We start from the raw sequence: 23,218 nt of genomic DNA on the forward strand, positions 1-23,218 counted from the left end.
TTGTATATAGGGGTCCTTACAGTGCATTTTTTTTTGCTTTTAATATTGATTTTGTTTTAATTTTTTAAGGAAAGAACCAGTTTCGCAGAGCTTTTGACAAGTCATTGAAATCTGAACTAGGCTTTTTGTGCGTTTTCAAGAGAAACCACTTGAAATGAATGTGTGCTTCTGAAAGGAACGCTTGTTTGGGCATCCTCTGCCGAGTTCATTAGGCACTTTGCCACAAATTGCAGTGAGAAGGAGCTATTATTTTGTCCCCTTATTTGCACTTAGTTCCTCTGATAAATGACCAAATGAGATGAAAAAAAGGGGGGGGGAGAAATGTGTGGTGCAAAACCATTCTTCTTTATGACTAATAATAAATTAATGCAGCTTAATGCAAAACACAAGTTTTAAAGTGTGCAAACATTATTATTTTCAAACTGGCTTTTACTTCAGTTCGGATACTGCCAACTGGGACACGGGTTTGAATGGAGGTAAAACAAGACTTTCATAAGCACAGCTGTGAGCCTTGGTGGGAGAAACCCTGGTGATTAAAGTTCCTCCACTGGGAACCCTGAAAACATTTCAGGGATGGTAGAAGAGCTTGAGGAAACCTGGTGACAAAGAGGAAAACTAGGGAGACTTCCCTAGGGAGGCCTCCCTAACTTTGTGGCCTGGGTTTGGCCCTTAGTGTGAGGATGAACCAGTGATCCTAGAGCAGCACTCTGTAACCTGACTACATCTGCCGTCAACTCCGGCCATTACCCGTGACAGATGGGGCTAATGGGAGTTGGAGTCCTTCAACTTCTGAAGGGCACCAGGTTGAGGAAGGTTGTCCCAGACTGTCCAACAACTAATCCATATAATAACCAGGACAGTTGTTGTTGTTTAGTCGTTTAGTCGTGTCCGACTCTTCGTGACCCCATGGACCAGAGCACGCCAGGCACTCCTCTGTCTTCCACTGCCTCCCGCAGTTTGGTCAGACTCTTGTTTGTAGCTTTGAGAACACTGTCCAACCATCTCATCCTCTGTCGTCACCTTCTCCTTGTGCCCTCCATCTTTCCCAACATCAGGGTCTTTTCCAGGGAGTCTTCTCTTCTCATGAGGTGGCCAAAGTATTGGAGCCTCAGCTTCACAATCTGTCCTTCCAGTGAGCACTCAGGGCTGATTTCCTTCAGAATGGATAGGTTTGATCTTCTTGCAGTCCATGGGACTCTCAAGAGTCTCCTCCAGCACCAAAATTCAGGATAGTAGTAGTAGTATAGTTATATCCCATTCTTCCCAGTACTGGGAGGAGGTGGGCAGGGAATGAGGTTGAGGAACTGGGAGGAAAGAGCTGTGTGATGAACCATGTGGGCTGTTCTGCACCCACTAAACTTTCCTGCTGCCTTCAGGTGTGGTGGATGCTATTCTGTCACTGGTGTTAAAGTAACATTCGCCTGCCTGTCCAGTTGGCTTCCGGGTGCAGAATGAAGCAGACAGCATCTTGTCCTTTGTGCCAGGTGGGAAAATGTTTTGGGGCGGCCCTAATAATCACATTAAGGGAATGGAAATATAAAATGTGGGGCTTTTCACTCACGATCGCATTAGTACCCTACACAGGAATAAATGAAAGAAGACAAAGTTGGAACAAATCTACAGCAAAATGGTCTCCATTTGTTTTTGCAAAAATAATGCTCTAAATCCAAATACGGAAGCACACTTTTCAGCGATTTAGAGTAATTTAAGATCTCTAATAATTTACACAATGTGCCTTAAATATTTTAAAGTATACTATATCCATGCAATGAATTGGTAACGGTGCAATTATGCAGCTGTGCTATTTATATAAGCATGTAGTTAACATGTTTTGTTGTGTTTTCTTTCTTGTTTGTTAAGGTTATTGTGTTAAGATTATTTTGGAAGTAAAAATAAAAAAACACCAGACTTTTTACCAGATGTGTTCTATGGGACATGCTGTTATTTGTGAAACTTAATAATATGAAGACAATAAAATGTGATTTTTAATTATTGTATATTAATGTTTACAAATGGGATGCGGGTGGCGCTGTGGGTGAAACCTCAGCGCCTGGGGCTTGCCGATCACATGGTCAGCGGTTCGAATCCTCGTGGCGGGGTGAGCTCCTGTCATTCAGTCCCAGCTCCTGCCCACCTAGCAGTTTGAAAGCACCCTTAAGTGCAAGTAGATAAATAGGTACCGCTTTATAGCGGGAAGGTAAACGGCATTTCCGTGTGCGGCACTGGTGCTGGCTCGCCAGTTGCAGCTTCGTCACGCTGGCCACATGACCCGGAAGTGTCTGCGGACAGCGCTGGCTCCCGGCCTCTAGAGTGAGATGAGCGCACAACCCTAGAGTCTGTCAAGACTGGCCCGTACGGGCAAGGGTACCTTTACCTTTAATGTTTACAAATAGCTAATAAACTGTCAAAAAGGAGTCAAAATCTCAGGAACATTCATAGGCTGTGCTTGTTTTGATTTGCTGATTAATTGGGAACTGCACTGGTACATATTCTTCATTTCTTCAAGCTATTTGAATTGCATTGGCTTTAATTCTTACCAGTAAAAATTAGGTGCAAAAAAGAAATAAATTCTTACATTTCTATCCTTCAGAGCTACCTATTCCATAATTCATTCTCCTTGTAGTACATTATGCCCGATATGTGCTTTTAGTATGAGCAAAGGAGTTATTGTGATGGAACAGCTGAAATTTGAGAAGATTCTGATTTATAGTGTGAATTTATTAATGCTTAGCAGAGCATTCTCAAATGTAAATGTGGTTATAGCAGTACTAGAAGAAATTCTTTATACATATAATGTTTACATGACTACTGACGGGTATCTCCTGCTATTTTAAATACAACTAGTAGTTCCCCAGCTTCATGAAGAATGTTTTGAATTCAGGGAAACTGCTCCTGACTTTTGAAAGATACAGATCGTCTTGCAGATTAATACTTAGTGGTACAGTGGGACCTCGAGTTAAGTACTTAAATCGATCTGGAGGTCCGTTCTTAACCTGAAACTGTTCTTAACCTGAAGCACCACTTTAGCTAATGGGGCCTCCCACTGCTGCCGTGCTGCCGGAGCACGATTTCTGTTCTCATCCTGAAGCAAAGTTCTTAACCTTAAGCACTATTTCTGGGTTAGCAGAGTCTGTAACCTGAAGCATATGTAACCTGAATCGTATGTAACTTGAGGTACCACTGTATTTACACCCAGCTCCTTTGTTTGCTGGGGGAAAAAATCTGTTAAACAACACCTCAGATTTGGAGGGTGTGCCCCCATCTTCTGGAAAAAGTGTTTTTCTTTCTTTCTACACTTGGAGTTGCAGGAACTGAAACATTTAATTTGATGCAAAATTTTAATGAACTCTGTTAATTACAATATTTCCTTAGATTTTGAATTCTGTTCTTATTTTTAGAAAAATTGTGCTGTATCCACTGAATCTGAATTCCAGTACAACTTGCATTTAAGACTGGGTAGGGTGACAGCTCTCCAGATGTTTTTGGACTACAACTCCCATCACCTCTGACCATTGACCATGCTGGCTGGGACTGAAGGGAGCAGAAGCCCAGTAATATCTGGAGCAGGGTTTCCCAAACGTGCGCCTGCAGCTGTTTTGGGATTACAATTCCCATCATCCAAGACCACTGGTCCTGCCAGCTAGGGATGATGGGAGTTGTAGTTCAGAAACAGCTGACGACCCAAGTTTCGGAGACTCTAGTCTGGAGGACACCAGGGATTGCTGAGCTAGATCCTTATATAGACCAAATCTGCCATGTAAACTTTTCAAGTCTTTTTCAAGGGGACAATGAGACTGTATTTCCCATCATGCGTTTAAAAAAGTGATCACGTGTGGTGTACCGCTTGTGGAATGTTCATCATTCCTCTCCCTATACATCGGGATTCTTTCATTCTTGCTGTCTAAGTTGATCTTCTACTTGTGGACACATAATGTACAAACTCCTGCAGACAAAAGTTATTGAAGCCAATGCATGTGACATATTTAGTAGATGCAGTAGTTCAGAAAACAAATGCATTACCCAAATGCATTACCTAAAAAAGGCATTAGTTGGTATACTTTGAAAGATTGGGGATCTGGAGGAAAGAATTCTTTCAATATTACTTTATATTGTACTTAACCAATTTCCCTTCCACAGTGTTTTCTTCTCTAAGTCTTGGCCTTCTTCCTGAACGTTCAGCTACTCTAATGGTATATGAAGATGTTGTACAGATAGTCTCAGGATTTCAAGGTATGTGGTGCAAAGGGACTTTCTTTGCTTTGTCATAATAATTTTTACCTGTCCCACAGCTAGAGCTAGGACTTTAGCCTTTTCCCACCTTGACATCCTGATGGTGGCAGGAAGGTGTGTTAGCTGAGCTGAATTAGGTGATCTAGAGAGCCAGTAGAAGCCTCTACTGCCCTTACCTAATAATTTCTTATGCCTGGCTCCTAGGATGCAACTCGCGTGAACAACTCATCCCTTTAAAAACAGATATTTGCTCTTTATAAAGCAAGTTTTAAGTTGTGCATCTCCCAAGATGGAATTGAACACCCTGAGGTTTTCATAGTAGGTGACAAATAATACAGATAAATTGCAGGAGATTGGGTTGCTTGATTAATGACATATGCATAATCTGCATATGAATAAAGCAAACTCTCTGAGAAAAAAAGCCGACTTTATTAGTGGTTTTGGATTACGCATGCACATTTCACAGCTGTAAATTCTTTAAAGTTGACAGTTGCTGTCTGTAGCAATTGTAGTTTTGTGATGGTGCTGAAAATTCTGTCTTAAAAGAGATCCCACAATTCCTTGAGGGAAAGGAACCATGGCAGTGGAACCGGTTTACGCCTGTACTGCTGTTCTGGCCTGAAGCCACAGCCCAACACCTTGTACATCCTGTATTGAAGGAGCCAAAACTGTGCTTCTGCTCCACAGCATGAATTGTCTAAGCTGCAGCTGAGGATTCTTGGAGAGGTTTCTTTTCTTTTGCAATGAGTCGTCTGAGATAATAAAATTATTCTGCGTTATTCTGCTGCTTTTGTTTTTGTTGTGGATACTCATCCATATGCATATGCAAAGCAGCACAGGCAGAGATTTATGACTGAGCAGAGCTATCCCTGAGGCAGAGCAAATAGCACTATGTACTGTACAACATGGGGGAGCTATGCATGTTCCAGGGTTTCTCATAGTTAACTTCGCTAATATGCAAAAATAAAAAATGCTACCTTCAATTTGCCTTCGACTGCTTTAAAAGGGGACCTCTTAATATTTGAGAAGTGTCTTTGATTGCCAGCTACCTTTGCCACCTCCTGACAAAAGGGGCGGTGAGTGCCAGGGAGAGGCTCAGGGGCTTTGCAAGCCCCCGGGGGCTTCATTGAACCCAAAGGTGCCCTGATAGTGATCCCAGATTTAGCAGCTGTCTGTGGTTTGTGCCCGCATTGTGTTTCAGAAAGCTGCTATAATTGTTCCAATACATTGCTGTTGTTCTAAGTGAAAAGTGTTTATTATTTAGTTTACTTTATTATTACATTTCCTCCAAGGAAATGCTCGATACGGCATACAAGGGTCTCCCCCCTCTCCATTTTACCTTCACAACATTTTGTCCTTACCTGGGAGTAAGCCCCATTGAACACAGTAAGGCTTTATTTTGAGTAGGCCTAAGTTTGTACTGCAAGCTCTGGTTTTGAGTACATAACTGGGTATGAATTTATTTTTATTGGGGGCAGAAAGCACCTAGTCGCCTTAGTGGTCACTTGCGGCATTTGTATCTCTCCCCGTAACATAAATTTCTCTGAGTGGCTTACAAATAAATAGGTAAGAAAAAGAATAGGTATGAGAACAATTTGAATACAAATAAGACAAAGAATCAAAAGCATCATAAATAACAATGAAAACAAAATTCACCAGGCACCCTAAGTTAAGTCAACAGATTTTAAAACTGAAAGGCCCAGACTACATTGAATATTTGAAAGGCCTGAATGAACAGAAAGGTCTTCACTTGAGCTGAAAAGACTGCTAAGTTTAGGGTTGCCATGTGTCCTGTTTTTCCAGGACACATTATCTTTTTCAGGGGTAAAATTTGAGACAGATTGTATTTATTTGCTTTGAATGGCTGTCATAGTGTCCTCTTTTTTGCTCTTCAAAATATGGAAGCACTAGATGACACCAGTCGTACCTCCCTGGGAAGGTTGTTCCACAACTGGGGTGCCACTACTGAAAAGGCTATGTCCCTAGTTATTCCCAGTCTCTGGTGATTACCAGCGGTTGGAGGATGGATGGCGACTAACAGATTGAGGTTGAATCCTGACAAGACAGAAGTTCTTGGGGGACAGGAGGCGGGCAGGTGTGGAGGACTCCCTGGTCCTGAATGGGGTAACTGTGCCCCTGAAGGACCAGGTGCGCAGCCTGGGAGTCATTTTGGACTCACAGCTGTCCATGGAGGCACGGGTCAATTCTGTGTCTAGGGCACCTATTTACCAGCTCCATCTGGTACGCAGGCTGAGGCCCTATCTGCCCATGGACTGTCTCGCCAGAGTGGTGCATGCTCTGGTTATCTCTTGCTTGGACTATTGCAATGTGCTCTATGTAGGGCTACCTTTGAAGGTGACCTGGAAACTACAACTAATCCAGAATGTGGCAGCTAGACTGGTGGCCACCAAGACCATATAACACCGGTCCTGAAAGACCTACATTGGCTCCCAGTACGTTTCCGAGCACAATTCAAAGTGTTGGTGCTGACCTTTAAAGCCCTAAACGGCCTTGGTCCAGTATACCTGAAGGAGCGTCTCCACCCCCATCGTTCTGCCCGGATACTGATGTCCAGTGCCAAGGGCCTTCTGGCGGGTTCCCTCATTGCGAGAAGTAAGGTTACGGGGAACCAGGAAGAGGGCCTTCTCGGTAGTGACGCCTGCCCTGTGGAACGCCCTCCCACCAGATGTCAAAGAGAACAACAACTACCAAACTTTTAGAAGACATCTGAAGGCAGCCCTGTTTAGGGAAGCTTTTAATGTTTGACAGACTGCTGTATTTTAATATTTTGTTGGAAGCCTCCCGGAGTGGCTGGGGATTCCCAGCCAGATGGGCTGGGTATAAATAAATTATTATTATTATTATTATTATTATTATTATTATTATTATTACTACTACTACATTTGGGGGAAGCATTCAGTTATGAAACTAGTGTAAATGACAGAAAGCTGTTGGAAGTAAAGCTCATCTTTTGAGTAGGCATTAAAATTATGATTCCTTAACTCATTTTTACACAGATTTAAAGCTAGATGTATTGAATGAGGACAAAGCAATATAGCTGGTCACCCTAGAACCACATACCATACCTTGTAATAAGGAGTTAATCCTTGATTGGCAGGGTTTTTTTGTTTTCTTTAAGTACACTCCATGTATTGAAAAAGAAGCTCTTGGGAACACAGTAACAGCTGTTTTAAACCTTCATTTGCATGTTATGCAAAAGCTTGCAGATGGGACCTGGCTGTGTTTGCTGCAAAGCTTTGTTAATGGTACAAATTTGTGGAGAAGTGCTTTTGGCTTCAGAAGCAGATACCTAATGGGACCTGAAATGATAAATACTACATGAAGCTGTCTCTAATCCTTCCAAGACTCCAAACCCTCCAATCCCATTAAGTGGCTTTGAACAAAAGTTCATTGTTGGTTGAGAGTTCAAGGAAAGCATAAATCATTAGAAGACGGCTTCCCCTACAGGGGATTTCCACAGGGGTGGAGGCTTGGTATACGACGGGCAGATTGTTTGAACTCCTCAACAGAATCAAACCAAGTTGCTCTAGACCTGGAGGATGGAGGTTTGAGGTGATAGCTCTTTTCTTGACACCTGAGCCAGCAAAGACTCCTGCACTCCTGGCTTTCTGGAACTACTGCCTTGCTTCAGTGACTATAACGTAGCAGGAATTTAATTCAGAAACCTGGGGAGGACCATAATGGTTTCTCTGGACATGATTCCACTCTGGAACTTTCTTCAAGCAAAGAGATGCTGCAGGCCAGTGGTGCAATGGTTTCCCTATGTTCACATTCCCTCAAGAGGCATCCTCCTGGGGCCTCGATGCCAGTGGTGGGTGGGGTCATAGGCAACATTGGGTGGACCATAGGCTGTACTTAAGCCATTCAAAAGTCAGAGATTTCTGCATACAAACGTGCATGCAGCCCTCACGTAACTTCCTCCTGCATTATTGCAGTTTAGTGGCATATTCTAGCTGAACAAAAGCATGGAGCAGGGCCTGCATGTGGCCTTTGGAGCGAGTGTAAGGCACAGAGCCAGAGAGAAAGCAAGTGAACGCCTGGAGAACAAATGAGCCCCCCCACCACATGTGGCACTGTGGTCTAAACCACTGAGCCTCTTGGGCTTGCTGATCAGAAGGTCAGCAATTCGAATCCCTGCAACGGGGTGAGCTCCCATTGCTCTGTCCCAGCTCCTGCCAACCTAGCCATTCAAAAAAACACAAGTGCAAGTAGATAAATAGGTACCACTGTGGCAGGAAGGGAAACGGCATTTCCATGTGCTCTGACTTCCGTCACAGTGTTGCGTTGCACCAGAAGCAGTTTAGTCCTGTTGGCCACATGATCCGGAAAGCTGTCTGTGGACAAACGCCGGCTCCCTCAGCCTGAAAGCAAGATGAGTGCCACAACCCCATAGTTGCCTTTGACTCGACTTAACCGTCCAGGGGTCCTTTACCTTTTTTACCTTATACCAATTTAGTAGTCATGGCTCCCCCCCACCAAAGAATTCTGGGACCTGAAGTTTGTCAAGGGTATCTACAATTCCCATAAAGGTTTAACAGTCCTCCTTTCCAGGAAACACTGGGAATGGCAGTTCTGTGTTTTAAATGTACTCTGCAGGTGTACATTGAATTGAATTGCCCTGTCACATTACTTCTGTGTGCCTGATCGTTTGCTCACGTTCAGGATTTACATGGACTAACACAAGTAGCCGTTTCCTGCTGCAGATAACTTTAGACAGCAATCTTGGGCACATTTAACAGTGAATGCAATGGAACTTGCTTCTGAGAAGGTGTACATAGGACTGCACCGTTAAAGGTACATTTTGACTTTGAAGAGGGAAGGTGGCTTCCTTTTAGATGAAATAGCCAAACATCCTAGCTGAATTAACCATTGGGATCTTGTATCACTTATTGCTTGCTTAATTGTCGAATGGTAATTGCTGCTGGCGTTGTTTGCTTTCACTGGAATCCATTAAATTAAGCAAACCATGAATGCTGGCTATCTCCCATAGGTATCATAAATGTAATCCTGTGGGGAATATGGGGGATATCATGGCTTTGCTACTAAAGTTATAATTGCATTTATAGAAAACTTGCTTCATGTAGATGGCTATTGTCACATTCATTTGCTTAGCTGCTCTGTTCCTTTGCTTATTGCTAGGTGCACGGATCCAGCCCAAAGTTCATTTTCAAAGGAGAGCCTTGAAACTGCCAGAGAATACCAGCTTTAGCGACCTCACAGCATTTCTTACTTCAGCTAGTTCACCTTGGGAAGTGGATAGTTTTCCTTATTTACAAGGATATGATGGCAATGGAACTGGTAAACTTTTGTTCTTGTGATTATTAAAGTATGTTTTAAGTTCTATCGGACTAGTTTAGTTCGAGTATTACTAGAATAGTACCATTTCTGTGTAGTCACTAGTACCGTTATTTACTGCCTGTATTAACTCTTTTCCTGAATTATTATTTTTTTAAAAAAGGATGCCCCAACCCCCAAAATCATTTGTAGCAGTCCTATGAGGCTAGTGACCTACCAAACTGAACTCAGCCCTCTGCTGTTCTGCTTCTTGGGTCACAGACTGTGCAGGCCTGATTTACGGCCTTTTAAAGTGCAAAGGATAAAAACAAAACCCTACATTTAATTTATACTTGGTCAGAATGACCTGTTCCCCTTCCCTTCCTCAAGGCTGCCTGCATCTAGTTCTCTGCATCAATGTTGAAATGATAGTGCACCTAGCAGGCACTCCTGCCATTGCAGGAACAAGGAGTCTTGTCCTAAGAGACCTTGAGGCTCACAGGGGAAGCTGGACAGTGTCCCACAAGAAGCCAAGTCAGGAATGCAAGGCACCCAAAGTATCTACAGGACCTTGGAGAGCTCCCAGGGTCCTGCTGAGCTTGCATTGCAAGCTGATGTCTCAGCAAGCATCTAGCGCAGCCTTTCTCAACCTGTGGGTCCCCAGATGTTGTTGAACTACAACTCCCATCACCCCTAGCTGGCAAGGCCAGAGCTCAGGGATGATGGGAGTTGTAGTCCAACAACATATGGGGAAAACCGCTGATCTAGCGACAGCCAATTTCTTATAAGTATTATGGACCTGTCATGCGGTACACCCCACCATCCCAGATGAACTGACTGGCTTTTAAGGGGCTGTCACCATATTCTGCAGCACTTGGATCCTGATAGGCTGGGGAGACGGGTGCCATGTCTCAGTCAGGGGGGTCTGGAAGACAGTCCTAACTGTTCTTTCCCCAAGACCAGAGCTGAAGCTTCATCATCCTCTGAACCCCCTGTGTTGCACAGTGCATGGTCTCTGGGTCGTGGATCACGGCAGGGTGAAGGGATGCAGCGGAATGGGGAAACTGACAGGCCATTCATATGTGCATGAAAGTACTTTCAATTCGCACCTTGGATTTATTTGCTAAATGTCCACATGCAGAGAAAGCATTGCCGCCGCAGGATGACAGGAACAACAATTGCTTGTCATTGTCATCCTTCGCTTGCCACTTTCTTTGTCACCAGCAAGCTGTCGGTGTATGGGATGGACATAGCAAGACAATGTAATCAGTGGTGCTTTCATCTGAGAGGCATGTGGCCAAACTCTTAAGCAATTTGAAACAAGGAAGTTAAAACCTCTGTAGGATTGTAATGTTGAATTGGAATGAGCTGAAGGCCAAACTGTACATTAGTTAATGATGTGATTAGCAATCACGTTGTAGCTTTCTAAAATAAAAGTAAAAATTGGGTATTGTGGGGATGGTAGTCTTCAGCCATATGGATAGGGATGTTCCATCTCCAGCTGCAATCATGAAGCCAATTTGAGGGGTTTTCCTCTAATGTCACATGGGAAGAGGGGGATTTTTACCAAGAACTAGCCCTTTTTATTTTTTAAAAAAACCACATTGTGATTGTTAATCACACCATTAACGCAATGTTCATTTTGGCTTTGCCACTGCCTGTAACTTGCCTCATATGCTTTAAATGTCCTGGTCATGCCACCCTTAGGTAGCGGGAAGCTGATTCGTTAATAAAAAATAGTGGGTGTTCACGTGATCACTCTATGTATTAATTGGCTTTGAAAGTTATATTTTATGCATTTTCATACTGTTGTTCATTTGCTTACAGGAAATAACACTAGGTATGATCTTACTCCTGTCACTGCAGTTAGTGTTCACTTACTCAGAAGCGATGGGACTCCAGTTCCAGTGAATGGACCCATCTATGTAACAGTGCCTCTCCCTACAACCAACAACTTGAAGCATAGCACCCATGTGCCCGCTTGGAGGTTTGACCAAAAATTTGGTAAGGAGCCTTTTGTCACTAATCCTCAATTTTCAAACACTTCATTAGATAATTCACAACCTCAGATTGGAACACAGCTGAAGAGTAATGAGAAGCAATTATTCATGATGGTTCAAGAATGATTTGTTGTTGCTTGATTATGAGAATTCTCCTTTGCGGTTCTTATTTTACAGTTTGGGGTAGAATTTTTAAGGGAGCCTCCTGGAGAAGTGAGATTTGTCATTTTGTGTTTCACAAAGCCAAGCGTGACACTGCCTTTATTGTTGTTTGCCAGTTGGATTTTGGCTGTCTTTTAGTTTAATTCCAGTATGTAGAATCCATTAATTCAAGAGGCCATTAACTTCAGTTTTCATTTACGATTCAAGATTGTCATTTTTACTTCTGTGAAGGGAGACAGAAAATTGACTCATACTTGCCTGGTTTATTTCCTGCAAGTAGCAGTCCACCTTTTCCTGTATCCTGTTTAAAAGGTTGGCACATACATTTGCAAATGATTGCGAGGAAAGAGGCTTTCTGAATTAGATCATTAAGTCACAGTGGCCAGGCACTTAAATCTCTCGCTCCTCTGGTTATCTGCTTTATATATTGCTCCCTGCTGAGTATTTTTAAAAAATGCTACATGTGCAGCTGTAAATAGTATGCAGTTGGTAAGCTGAATGAAGGGAATTTCCTCATCTGGTATTTAAACATCTGTTTCAGCAAATACGGATAGAACAGTCCTTGGCAAATTTAGCCATATTCACATTAATTTAGGGCAGTGGTGGCTAACCTCAGTACCAGTAATACTGGACTTCAGTACCCATCATCCCTGACCATTGACCATACTGGCAGAGGCTCATGGGAGTAGAAGTCCAATACCTAGAGAGTCACCATCCCTGGTTTGGGGCCTTTGTTTCCAATGGCATGGGGACACTTTTTATTTTATCGTGATAAATTTATTAAATATGACAACAGTTATGAGTAATATTCTTAATAACAGCAGTAATAATAATGAGCAGCATCTTTGCTATGAATACAATTATTTTATTTCAAGAATTAGGACATAAAATTCAATATTTGTAATTTTTTTAAAAAATTATAAAGCTGATTTTTCAGTTTGCAAACAAAACAGTACATAAACACAGAAGTAAACAAAGTACCATATCAGATATACTGTTAAGTTACCAGTGTTGATAAACAGGGGGAGGGATTTCATAATATAATATCCTGCTTAGCATTCCAAAATCATCTTCAAATTTCTTAACACCTGAAATCTTCCTTGTCCAACACTCATGGACTGCATAACCGTATTTAACTTCACAAGATTGCAGAGTTTTATGTACCATTCTGTTAAATATGCCAGCTCACATCTCCACCCCAATTTTTTACCAAGCTCGTCCCCAAGTACTTTCTTCCCCTGTGCTTTATCAACTTATCAGCAATGACTGAAAATACCCATTTGGCCAAGCCTTGACTTTACCTGCCTGACATGTGCCATCTTATATGTCATATGTGACATCAGGATTAGGGCAGGTGGGTGTAACTTGGCAAAAATGGCCTCCCAGGCCAATTGGAGAGACTTTGTGGGTATAATTAAGCCCATGGGCCAGAGGTTCCTCACGTCTAAAGAGGAAGGACAACTTGTCGGACCACTTAAGTCCAGAGTCTGAAAGCAGCTGACTTCATCATTGACATGCATTGGCACATATTACTAGGGCTGCTGTGCTCAGAAAGTATCATGTGTTGTAACCCAATGTAGGATGATCCGCTGAAGTCAATAGCTCTTTCTTCCACATAAATGTCCTTAGAACTGTTATATTAAAGCAAAAAATAATAATAAATCACGCTGATCGTTTACTTTGCAATTATCCATTTATATGCCATATTACTCCAAGCAAGAATGAAGCATTGCAAACAAAACTTAACTGCCTTGGATGCAAAGCATACTAAATTAAAGGAGTGGCACCTTTTGAATAATTGATAAAATTAAACAGCCTAATTGTGCCCTGGAGACATTTCTAAGTTTATTCCACGAGCTGGAGATACACTCCATGTCTTAATCTGCAGCAGTTGCCTCTACTGGAGATGGCAGGCAGAGAGAGGCATTAGTGGGATGTACTGTCACGCCTTTGAAGGAAGCCCTCGGTTTTCAGGGTCTAAAGTAAGCATACATCCATTAGCCTGTGATGTTAATGTACAGGTGGAGATAGAAAGGTAGCCCGCCAGATTTCCCACGACTCGATGAAATTCACCGACTTATAGTGCAATGTGAATTATTTCTGATGGTTGTTAGAAGTCCATCAGTGGCCTTTTGACTTGTTCCCTTTCCTCTTCCTGCTCAAGCAGCTTTGCCAATGTTTGCTGTGCCTCGTATGCAAACAGGCCAAGGACAATGGGCTGCTCCTAGATTGCTCCTTGTGCCTCACCCTGAATACATTTTATGCCAACATCATTAGGAGCCCCTCCAGACTGCTGTCGCTTTTGGCAGGTGTGTTTTGCAACACGATAATAGAGCTTTAGTGGTTTATTTTATACTGGGCCGTCCACACATCATTCTGCTTTGTTAGATGTTCTGCGACATTTCCCCAGTGTTGTTGCATTGCCGTTGTCTGGAGGGGTGCTCTCACACTACAACACAACTAAAGTGGAGCAACCCACCTGCTCCCCCAGAACATTTGCAATATTAGAACGTTACAGGATTTCAGCAGGACATTTTGAGACATGCATCGCTTGAGAATGAAGCAGTGCGTCTGCTCCAAAACTTTTGCAGGCACTTAACAGTATCAGAAGTAGCATTTATTGGCTTCGTCTGCATGATAGGAAAGGGAATTTGCGTGCTTTGCTCTTGTGTGCTCTTTCCTTTTCAGTTTCCGCGAGATACAGCTTCTTATGTACCATTCTTGGCTCACATCCTCCTTTTCCTGAACTCTTAGCCGACATCCTGGACCATAACCGTGTTTTTAGCTCTATTTCATGCAAAATAGACCACTGTGACCCCCTCTGAGTAAATCTAAACCGAGCGCCAGTTAATCCACTAGTAGTTGTGATGGATCGTCTGCATGCCAAGGTGCTGCCCACCGGCTTAGTGTACTGAAGGTGCTTACCTGCACCGCTTTGGGATAAAGAGTTTGGAGGTGATCCTCAGAAAATGCCTGACATATTTTGAGTCAACGCGCACAGTTGGCCCTTCAGGACTGACTGTACAATACCTACAAACGTCAGGCATTGCTTTCCCCAGAGATTTTCACCAGGAAAGATTGGAGATGAGCCTCATGTTTTCATACTTCCTCTTCCTGTGGTGAGGAGAGTGGAGAAGGGAAGTCCTACAGCCCACTGGATTTAAAAGAGGAGTAAACTGAATGAATAAATATAAACTGAATGAATAAATGCCGAACAAATACATTTTATATTGTTGGATCCAAAATTTGGCAAAGGTAGCATGTGGTGTACATGTTGTTGTTGTTGTTGTTTAGTTGCTTTTCTCACCGAGTGACCCAAAGCAGCTTAAGTTAAAATCAATTAAGAACAACAATAAAAGCACAGCTACAAGACAGGACAACAACTCCAGCCTCAGTAAAAGAGGCCATAGCAGTACCCTTCAAATGAAGGGCTGGGATCAGACAGTTTTCTTTTATTTTTCAAAGTGTTACTGTTTGCGATGGGCACAACTCATTCTGCTTTTGCCTTTGGTAAACAGGCTTTGGAAGATTCTGTACTGGTTGGGGAAAAACTGCAAAGCTTGTTTGATCAGCTTTGGGGACAAAAGGAATATTTGGGGAGGTAGTAGAAAAGCCCTGCCTCTCCCAAAATGCTTTTCATTTGTTTCCATTTGTCTCCAGCCTCAAAATCCTCAGATGTGTACACCTACCCAGTGATGAATGTGTTCAAGTTTAAGGTACACAAATCTATACAGAAGTGTGCAAATGAACAGCAGAACTGTGGTAAAAGACCACAGTGGCATACAAAACACATCTTAAGAAATTATCTTTCATCCATACAAGTCGTACCTCGCAAGTCAAACAGAATTCATTTCGGAAATCCGTTCGACTTCCAAAACATTCAGAAACCAAAGCGTGGCTTCTGATTGGCTGCAGGAAGCTCCTGCAGCCAATCGGAAGCTGTAGGAGACCCATCAGACGTTCGGCTTCCAAAAATAGTTCGCAAACCGGAACAATCACTTCCGGGTGTGCGGCGTTCGGGAGCCAAAACATTCAAGAACTAAGCTGTTTGAAAACCAACATACGACTGTAGTCACTGTGGCCAAGCCGTTTATTGTGGTGCCTACCGAAACATCATCAGATTGCTTGTTATATAATTATTGTTTTCAAGCTACAGAGGGGAAGTTGAGCCACTGCAAAGCTCACAGCTCATGCTGTTTTTTATCTGGCAGTTGCTGATAACTTGCTTTGTACATCCTTTTCTGCCTTAAGAGAATATCATTGTTAAATGCTTCTTTCTGAAATTAAAAGAGAAACTATCCTACCCAAGGATTACATGATTTAACCATTTCTAAAGAGTGAGGTATTCCCTGGTTGCTATAGAAATGAAACTCCCAATAGTTTTAAATCAGTTGCAGCAACTACATAATGCAATGGAGGCAAATATAATTGCATGGTAGCAGACATGCTGTGGTGTAGAGAGGGAAAGATCTGCTGCTGTGTTGAATGCTTTGCATTCTGTTTAGGTTTTACTGGAAAGGAGCAATTAAAAGCTAAGGGTGCAGACATGTTAGTTTGATTTTCTGAAGTGCAGGTGTAAAAGCCAAAGTTGCATACAGGACTTGCAGCTCAACCTCCTCCTATAGACACAACAGTCCAATTTGCACATCACAGTAAACCATAGTTAATGGTTTGCCATCAATGTTCCTAAGAGGGTTCTTTTGCTCCTTTCCACATGCTGAGAAGAAACAAACTGCAGTCCCTGGCTTAGCGTTATGTCTGAACTAGGGGTCATAGTTTGTTCTGCTTCAAGTAAACCATGATCTGTAGCTGATGTTTGCTCTTGATTTTTTATTGTGGTTTGTTGTAGCACAGTCTCAGAGTCTGATATAACACTAAGTAGGGGATTGTGGCTTTTTCCCCCCCTTGTAAGAGCAGAGAGAGACAAAACAGACAGGTGTGATCATAGTAAAACATAGTTAGGTGTATGGTTTAGCGTTATGAGGATTCAGTGCTGATGTCATACCAAACCATGGTTAAAGAACCTTATATGTGGTTTAGGGTGTAGTTTGAGCTGATATACTCTGGTTTATGATTGACTGGCAAACTATAATTGGAAGCCGTGAGTTGGAGTGGATTTGTGCACCAAGGTTTGTGATAACTATAGTCTGGCATTCTTTCAGAATTGACAAACCATAGTTACAACTACTACTACTCCTACAATTGAGATGGTAGCAGAGGGAATGTATTCACATAACGCACTGAGTGCTGACAAACAAAAAACAAAGTAGCAGCTCTGACTCATGGTTTGCCTGTTGAATGTTTCAAAGCTCAAACCATGGCATCGGGATCTAAACCATGGTTAGCGCAAACCATGGTTGAGCTGAGCCAGAGACTGCAGACAGCCACCAAAAAGAAAACAGCCTTGGAGAGGCTGTTGCTGTAGGTAAAATAAGGCATGTCTATGCTGCATTGGGATTGAAGCCTACAATGAACAGATCCCCGTTTTCAGTGAAATTTAAGTAGGTCACTGGCAACAGCTCTCAAAGGTTTCAGGCAGAAATCTTTCCTCAGTCCTGAAATCCTAAAAAGTCTTAATTTTGATTTGTATGCATATACAGGGATCTCCCCGCTGCAAATCAAAGCCTTCTCCTCCCTGGTGCCCTCCGGGTTTTGTGGACAACATCATCCTTGTCCATTGACCATGCTGTCTGAGGCTGATGCAAGTTGTAGTCTAAAAAACCTTGAGGCACCAGGTTGGAGGAGGTTGGTGTTTTCATACAAATTAGTTCAGGTACACCTGAGTGATGGGTATAAGCTTTGGAAGCTGCCTTGCTACCAGGCCAAACTACTCACTTGTCAATTCTAGTAATATTGCCTGCTCTGACAGCCACGGGCTGATCCCTTGCTACCTGATCTTTTCGACGGCAGGGTTTGAATTCGGGCCCTTCTGTATGCAAAGCATGTCCCTTTCCACTGAGCTACGGTCACTCCCTGCCCATGATTTGCATTTATGGCCTCTGCCAGGCAAATCAGATGATCTCCCAGGAGGCTGCCTTCCTTTATAGGTTTCGCTTCTAATCAAAACAGTGTGAATTGTGAACTGGGGTGGTGGCTGTGATGTGGTGTCTGAACGCTAACCGTGAAGAGTTGCAACTGAAAAAGAATCCTTTGCATTTATATTTTCTTTTCTTTTTTTTCACCAGAGAAGGAAGCAGTATAGTCTATGCCAACCGTGAAGCAGTAATTTGCGGTATAATGTATAATGTCCCTGGAGTTCGTCCTTCGTAGTTCCCCACCCCCCAAAAAAAGCATTTAGGGAGCAAAAACAATGGAAAGCTACCTGTGTGCATAATTCGCCCTCCCTCCTCCTTCAGATGTAATTAGAATTGCTAAGTGCAGGGAAGAGCTGTGTTCTTTTGTTCAGTATTAGACAGGTAATTTAAACATACAACGGAAATGCAGACTTAAAATGACAGCGGTAACAAAGGAGGGGGGAAATGAAAAGTTCAACTTGGATCAAGCAGTAATCCTTTGCGGGGAGGGATTTCTTTTCCTGCACTTAGAAAAAATCATATAGATTGCATGTCACAACAAGTATACATGTTTAATTTGGTTATCCTAAAGCACGCAAAGTAGGGAAGCCCATCGATACGTTGTAGAGCATCTGAAGTATACCCATCATTCAGCCCGTACACTGAGGTCCAGAACCGAGGGCCTTCTGGCAGTTCCCTCCCTGCAAGAAGTGAGGTTAGAGGGAACCAAGCAGAGGGCCTACTTGGTAGTGGTGCCCACCCTGTGGAACGTCCTCCCATCAGAAGTCAAGGAAATAAACAACTATCTGATTTTTAGAAGACATCTGAAGGCAGCCCTGTTTAGGGAAGTTTTTAATGTTTGATGTTTTATCGTGTTTTTAATATTCTGTTGGGAGCCACCCAGAGTGGCTGGGAAACCCAGCCAGATGGGCGGGGTATAAATAATTTGTTGTTGTTGCAGAAGGTTGTTGCAGATGTTCAGACCCCAGCATCTCCAGGTAGGGCTGGAGGTCTGCTGCTGGTCCATGTAGACAGTGCTGAGCTAGATGGATCTATTAAGAACATAAGGAGAGCTTGCTAGATCAGGCCAATCACAGATCATCCTATTCTCACAGGGGCTGAACGGATTCCTGTGGGATTTCAACAAGCAGAACATGAGCACAAGAGCAGGCTCCCTTCCTGTGTCTTCCAGCAAATGGCATTCAGAAGCTCTGCTGCCTCCAAACTCTGGAGGCAGAACTTCTTCTTCTTCTTTGGCAATCATTCGTAGCCGAGTAAGATTGTCTTCCATAAACACAGTTTTAACAGTGAGTCCGTAAGTGACTGTGGAGGCCAATTCTGGATCCATATGTCCTTCCACTGTGAGGACATAGGTTTCCGGACGGGAGTTGATCACGGTGCGGGTTTGCTAAGCGTGCCTTCCTCTTAGTACATTTCTCCCTTTCGTCCTGAGTTCAAGCATCATCAAAGTCCATGACACTTTTGGTAAAGGCTGTTCTCCAACTGGAGCTCTCACAGGCCAGTGTTTCCCGGTTGTCACTGTTTATACTACATTTTTAAAGATTTGCCTTGAGAGAGTCTTTAAACCACTTTTTTTGACCACCAGCATTATGCTTTCCATTTTTAAGTTCAGAGTAGAGTAGTAGCTTTGGAAGACGATCATCAGGCATCTGCACAACATGACCAATCCAACGAAGTTGATGTTGAAGAATCATTGCTTCAACACTGGTGATCTTTGCTTCTTCCAGTACACTGGCATGAGTTTGCCTGTCTTCCCAAGTCATGTGTAAAAGTGATGTGAGGCAGAGCATAGCCATCATGACTAGTAGCCACTGATAGCCCTTCCTCCATGACTTGGTACAAGGCAGCTTCCTATGTTTGTTGTTTGCCAAGCCATGATATTTCTGCTATGAAAAGGGTAGCAGGCTGAAGGTAAAATGGTTCATCTGGCTGGAAGCCTTTAGGAAAAAATACTCAGTGAAAGGCGGGAGTAATGAAGGTATGATCTCAGACTATATATGCTTATTTCTTCTGTTGCCTGGTAACTTCAGAACAATGGTCGGAGCCCCCTATGTATTACAGGAGCAGGGGGGTGCAGGGGGAGAAACTCTAGGCCTGAACTGTTGCCACTGTTGTAATTGCCTAGAAGGAACTTCTGAAGTGTTTTATGTTCTCCACTGATAGCTTTCTACTCTAAACAAACCCCCTATATATATATATTTGAGGAAAGCTTTCTCAGGCTGATTGATGGCAAGGCATTGTTCTGCCTGGTTTGAGGATAAATGTTTTAACTCTTCATGGGGAAGGTAATTTGCCCGCATTGGAGGAATTCTCCATGCTAAACTTCTTCTTTTTTAAAAAATGTAATTAAAAGATGAAAGAAAAGTTGACCATAATGTTAATCCCTATAAGGTGGGGATATGACTTTGAAGTGGAGAGTTAACGTTTGAAGTGCTGCATGCGAGTTCGTTCTGTTTTTGTTCCCTCTGTACCTGTGTGTGTTTCCTAGAAACGTTGTGCAGGCTACCGCCAAAGTGGAGCAGGAGGTGGACAAAAATGAATTCTAACAGCTGCCCATGCAAACATGTGGAGGAATATCTGGCCTAGGCCCCTAAATCTATAACACGGTTGGAGAACCTATGGCTCTCCAAATGCTTTTGGGCTACATCTTCTATATTTCCTGAACATTGGCCATTGGCAGCATCAGAAAGACTACAGTTTCCTCACCCCTGGTCCTACTCTGACTTAGCTGTAGCTCCCAAGGATATTTTCCCAATCCTGCTAAATGTGTACCTATGAAATGGAGATGTCAAAAATTAAACTTTAGAACTTCTTCATACAAAGCTTGCTCTGCTGTTGAGCTCTGGCCTGTTGTGTGAATCACAGAAGAGTGGGATTTGAACTTGTGCATGCAGAGAACATTGGATTTCCAGGCTGTTAACTTCCCCCTCCCACAGCCATCACCTTGCATGCCTTGCTAATAAAGGTGGACATCTTCTCTAGCTGCCAGTATGGGAGAAGGTGAGATAATCTGTGGTCCCAGGAGCAGAAACTGAAGGCTGTATTTAGCCAACTTTTGCTCAGAATAGACCCATTAAAATTAATGGGCCTAACTTAGTCATATTCATTCATTTTAATGTGTCTACTCTAAGACTTTAACTTGGATGCCATTCAATTATCACGACTATACCACAGCAGCTAAATGCCCATGATAGTGGGGTTTCAGTATTTATCCTAAAAGTTAAAATGGTTTATTGTTTCGATCAGTGGCTGAAATAAACTTTTTCGGATAGAAAAGGAGGTGCAGTAGGTTTAATAATTTATATAAACATTAAGCTTGTTTAAAAGCGTGACATAATTTGGCCACATTTTGCATGTAACAACAAGCATGGCATAACAAACCATAGCTGTTTACAAGCTGGTAAGCAAAAGGGTAAGAGGGCAGTTCAGTGTTACATCCAACACGCCGTGCTTTGCTGTTGGCTTAAGAATCCTGACTAGAGAGAAACAAACTGCAGTCCTGCTTTCTGAGCAATATCAGATTGCATACAACATCATGCACCTCAGTATCGTTTATGGGCATCCCAGGGGCTGTAGGATGTGGCAGATCTCCTTCTCTGAGATCAGAAGCTCTGGTGTTGGATTTCCCCCTCCCAGCTACTGTGGCAAGTTCCACAGCCCTAGCAATGCTAGAGCTCTGACATTGGTAGGGGCAAAAATGGGGGTGTTGGGGGTGGATTGGAAGCATGCAGGTGGACGATCAGGAGAAGAAGAGTTTGGATGAAGAGTTTGGATTTGATATCCCGCTTTATCCTAAGGACCCTAAGGAGTCTGAAAGCGGCTAACATTCTCCTTTCCCTTCCTCCCCCACAACAAACACCCTGTGAGGTGAGTGGGGCTGAGAGACTTTAGAGAAGTGTGACTAGCCCAAGGTCACCCAGCAGCTGCATGTGGAGGAGCGGAGACGCGAACCCGGTTCCCCAGATTACGAGTCTACAACTCTTAACCACTACACCACACTGGCTCTCAGAGAAGACATGGATCCAAAGTCCCCCAGCACATGCGCACACCAGAGGTTGAACTACAGCAGTCCTGGAGCTGGTGTAGCACAATTCTCTTTATTTTCACTATGGAGAGGGAAATACAGTGGTACCTTGGTTTATGAACATAATCCGTTCTCGAAGCCCGTTCTTAAACCAAAGCATTCTTAAACCCAAGCGTGCTTTCCCATAGCAGCGGAGGACTCAATTTACAAATGGAACACACTCGACAGGAAGCGAAACGTGTTCTGCTTCCAAGTCAAAGTTCACAAACCAAAACACCTACTTCTGGGTTTGCAGCGTTCTTGATCCAAGTTGTTCATAAACTAAGCTTTCTTAAACCAAGGGACCACTGTACTTTGAATAGAGGTTGGGGGCGTGGGGAGTTAGTCCTGCTCTGAAAAATTATGGCGAGGCAGGAGAACACTCCTCTAAGCCTGGAATAATTTGGCCACAATAAGGAAATTTTGTCCGTGGTATGATTATTTTCCACCTAGTCATTTGGACACTTTGGCACCCTGTTTGCAAAATTTAGCAATTCCAAAATACAGATGCACTTTCACTAACGCCAGAATTGAATATACTGCCTTCGACTGTACTTGAGGGTCAATTTCAAAAAATTCTGCTGGAAAAATGGTTATTCCCATGTGGAGATGGCAGTATTCAGTCAGTGGCTCATGTGCTTCTGGCTTCCACTCTTTATAAAGACTTGAGGAGTGAGGTTGTTGCCCTTCTATTATTGTCCATGCCGGGTTGCTCAACCTTTGCTACTGTGTCCCTTCTTCTAGCAGATCAAGATGATCAGGTGACAGCAAAAACTGCAAGGTTTTTACCTGGGGTAATTAGAATAAAATCTATTGTTTGATTACTGATGTTAACCTCCAAAACATATTTTGTATAGTTAAGTTTTCACCTCTATCTTCAGTACATTTTATTTTGTTTAATTGCTATGGCTAGTGGCTGACGCAAATAAAGATTTTTCTGATCAGCTCCTTTAACCCTGGAGAGAGACCAGTAGGGCTTTGGATAGGGCAGATGAACTACCTTCTAGTTGTTTCCTAGGCCAGTCTTAGGATCACAAGGCAAACCAATTTTCCTGGATTATCATTGTGTGCAAATGCGGCCACTCTCAAAACAAGAGGCTTGCATTTACTTTGGGCATGATCTATGCCATAACTGGGACCAGGAGGTTGGCTAGATTGTACCCTAGGCATTTTTACATGTGGTTGGTGGTACCTAAGTGAGTTAGGGCTCTTTGACAAGGCCAAAATCATAGCGATCATTTTTTAAGTGACATTCAATTGTGCGTTTAACAATGGCTTTATCTTTTTCCTGCCTCTTCCCTTCTTCCTCTTCTCCCCCACCCCTTTGCTATTTTAATTCTTCGGTTTTGTTCAGACTTTCTGTAGGAGTTATAAACATCTCCTTAGGGAGGTCTGCCTCCCACTCTAAGAACTGAGAATCTCCATCTGAATTC

The 23,218-nt window shown here is 42.9% G+C and overlaps 1 protein-coding gene across 2 annotated transcripts in view; it reads left to right on the top strand.

Annotated features, from left to right (window-relative positions):
• Window positions 1–23,218, top strand: part of FAM171A1 (family with sequence similarity 171 member A1) — a 73,726-nt gene that overhangs the window by 37,028 nt on the left and 13,480 nt on the right. The window contains exons 4-6 of one of the 2 annotated variants that reach the window (XM_083467404.1): window positions 4,138–4,230; window positions 9,391–9,549; window positions 11,353–11,529. In XM_083467404.1, the coding sequence (XP_083323530.1) occupies window positions 4,138–4,230; window positions 9,391–9,549; window positions 11,353–11,529 (429 nt within the window). The remainder of the gene's footprint in view (window positions 1–4,137; window positions 4,231–9,390; window positions 9,550–11,352; window positions 11,530–23,218) is intronic. The other variant, XM_083467405.1, reaches the window with a different exon arrangement.

Source organism: Podarcis liolepis, assembly GCF_965112155.1.
Source record: "Podarcis liolepis genome assembly, chromosome: 12".
Taxonomy (NCBI): Eukaryota; Metazoa; Chordata; class Lepidosauria; order Squamata; family Lacertidae; genus Podarcis; species Podarcis liolepis.